This window comes from Elephantulus edwardii, unplaced genomic scaffold (assembly GCF_000299155.1).
Source record: "Elephantulus edwardii isolate Elephantulus edwardi_28Jun2011 unplaced genomic scaffold, EleEdw1.0 scaffold00082, whole genome shotgun sequence".
NCBI classification, from domain to species: Eukaryota; Metazoa; Chordata; class Mammalia; order Macroscelidea; family Macroscelididae; genus Elephantulus; species Elephantulus edwardii.
The window spans coordinates 7,994,531-7,997,178 of NW_006399832.1; the positions used below are offsets into that span (position 1 = coordinate 7,994,531).

Genomic DNA, 2,648 nt, shown 5'->3' on the forward strand with positions numbered 1-2,648 from the left:
CATTAAAGAGAGAACGAGTTTCTAGAAATATGATTAACTCCTATCAATTTATTGCTGTCATCTAAGTAACTGGAGTTAATTATTGATTTTTCATATCATTTAAGACAAACATGAAAAACAAACAAACCCCAAATCCATTTAAAGTGGTTATTGCAGAAATAAACTGTGGTTAGATAAGCATCTGTTGATTTTAAATGTCTTTCCTAAGTGAAAAGTATACAAACACTTTTCACTGAAGGTAGCTGAGTGGTTGATTTGACATCAAGATGAAGACACACCTTCTTCAATTTTTTTGAGACATACACGTTGTGATTCACAGGATAACTTGCATCAGACGCAATTTAATGAAAGCTCTCAAATAAGCAATTTTATTCCTATCCATGATTGCAGACATTTACAAAACCATAACATCTGAGTTCACCTTAAAAAATAACTTATATAAAGCAGTGATATACACAGCACAAAATAGTTCAGGGAGGGGCAGGAGCAACTTTTAAGAATTAAAATGTAAACGTGAAAAAAAGGATGGAATAAAAGTCCCTACTTACGTCTACTTAATATGTCATGTGATATTTTACAATGTCCTGTGGGCCAATGTATGTGTGTGCATATGTCCATATAACATACACACATACAATACATTCTCTTCCCCACACATATACATACACAGATAATTATTTGCAGTTCAGTTTGGGGCAATTCTAATATGCCACTCCGCACAGTTGTTTGAATCACGTTTGGACCCGCTTTCTTCACAAAATAAGGGAGAGAGCAGGAAATAAAAAGGTTGGTTTGGTATGACTGAGATTCCTTTGTTTAACTGTACACTGTGATGGATAATTTCTTCCGTAGTAGTTCTGTGAAGGGCTCACTCACTGGGTTGTCATAAGCAGGCTTCATAATGGATCACACACTCATTGTCATGCTAGGGGAGTACTGGAAGGAAAGAAGAATCCATACTTTAACAATATACTTTAACAATAATTCTTTTACAGACCACGAAGATTTTTCTTAGTGTCACAACATTACCACACTTCTTACTTCCCAACACAATTAAGTTCAAAAGATCAGGCTGTCAACCCAAATCTCAGCATTATGTAAAAATGGAAGCTACTGTATCATGACAGAGGTGCCGTGGATCATCTAACTGAGTGCTGTCAAGCCTGAACAGACCCATGGCTGACCCACCTGAGGATTCTGGGAGGCAGTAAACGGCACAGGAAGCCACCCATGCTCCTGTGCAGCAGCTGGTGGATGCAAACAGGTGCTACCTACTAGCTTGTTACATTTGAGAGGTTACGGAATCTATTCTTCTGTGTCCTCACTTGTAAAATGGGCTTAATAACAGTATCTACCTTAAAGGAATTTCAGGAGGATGAAATTTCAAATCCATAAAAGCATGAATTTACTGAAAACATAGAAACAATGTCCTAATATTGTCTTAAGAATATGCGAAAACAACCACCAGCTTCCAGCTTGCTCTGAGAAGTTCTCAGTAAAAACATTTAAAGTACTTAAGAGTCTGATTAACACTTTAGCACAAAAGCCTTGGGCCACTTATTTGTGTCTCCAATTTCAATGTACATTTTAGGGTGGGAGCAGTGCCATTCCTCCCTCCCCTCCCACAGGTGCTTCGCAGTTTGGGGAGACTGATAACTAGTTTTATAAAGGAAATCTTCTCATATAGGGATTTATAGTGAGACAGAGAGCAAGTGTTTTGATAATTATGCAGATCTACCCTCACATTTTTGGGAAATACACTGTGAAATAGAACTTCTGATGGAGCCCTGTCCAGCAAAAATTTTCTTCACTAATGGACATAATATTTTGCTCTCTTCATGGATGATACACTTGATGTCACCCTACTATCTGGCTATATCAATCACCTATTCTTTCGTTTTTAAATTCAGATGGGACAGACTCAAGATCATATTTTGGTTCTTGTGGACTTGTTCTAATTTTCTTCAGCTTCAATTTGAACTTGTACATGAGTAACTGGTGGTCTTTTCTACAGTCTGTACTTGACCTTGACAGCTAATACTGAGCTTCTCCAATGGTTTTCCCCACAGTCAGTCTGGTTCCTGTGCAGTCCATCAGGTGAGATCCGTGTGTAAAGTCGCTGTTTGTGGGGAATTGTTCGTTTAAATAAAGGTATTTTCACGGAATAACCGTGTACAAAATGCAGTCACTCCATTTCCAGCCTTGTTTCTGTCAACAACTTAATACTTTCTGACAATCATTCCTTCTTCAATGTTTCTGACTTTTGCATCACAATCACCAGTTATAATTAATGCATCTTGATCGTGTGTTTGGTCAACTTCAGACTGCAAAAGTTAATAGAAATCCTCAATTTCCATTTCTGTGGCTTTGGTTGTGGCTTGTATATGAATAATAATTGTACTAATAGATCTTCATTATAGAACTTGAAAATGCCTTTTTAAACTATAAATGCAACACCATTCATCTTCTGATTTTCATTCCCAGCATAGTATATCATGTGATCCTCTGATTCAAAGTGGTCAAAGCCAGTCTATCTCATCTCACTAATGCCCAGAATGTCAATGTTGATTTATGCCATTTCATTTTTTACAACTTCTAGTTTTCCTACATTCATACTACGTACATTCCACGTTCCAACTATTAAAGCA

General features: G+C 37.1%; 1 protein-coding gene across 4 annotated transcripts in view; it reads right to left on the bottom strand.

Moving 5' to 3' along the window:
• Positions 1-281: 281 nt before the first annotated feature.
• SSBP2 (single-stranded DNA binding protein 2) overlaps positions 282-2,648 on the bottom strand; it is a 427,469-nt gene continuing 425,102 nt past the window's right edge. Inside the window, exon 15 of one of the 4 annotated variants that reach the window (XM_006889864.1) lies at positions 282-936. In XM_006889864.1, coding sequence (XP_006889926.1) covers positions 907-936 — 30 coding nt within the window. In that variant the 3' untranslated portion in view covers positions 282-906. The remainder of the gene's footprint in view (positions 937-2,648) is intronic. The other 3 variants (XM_006889861.1, XM_006889862.1, XM_006889863.1) reach the window with 3 other exon arrangements.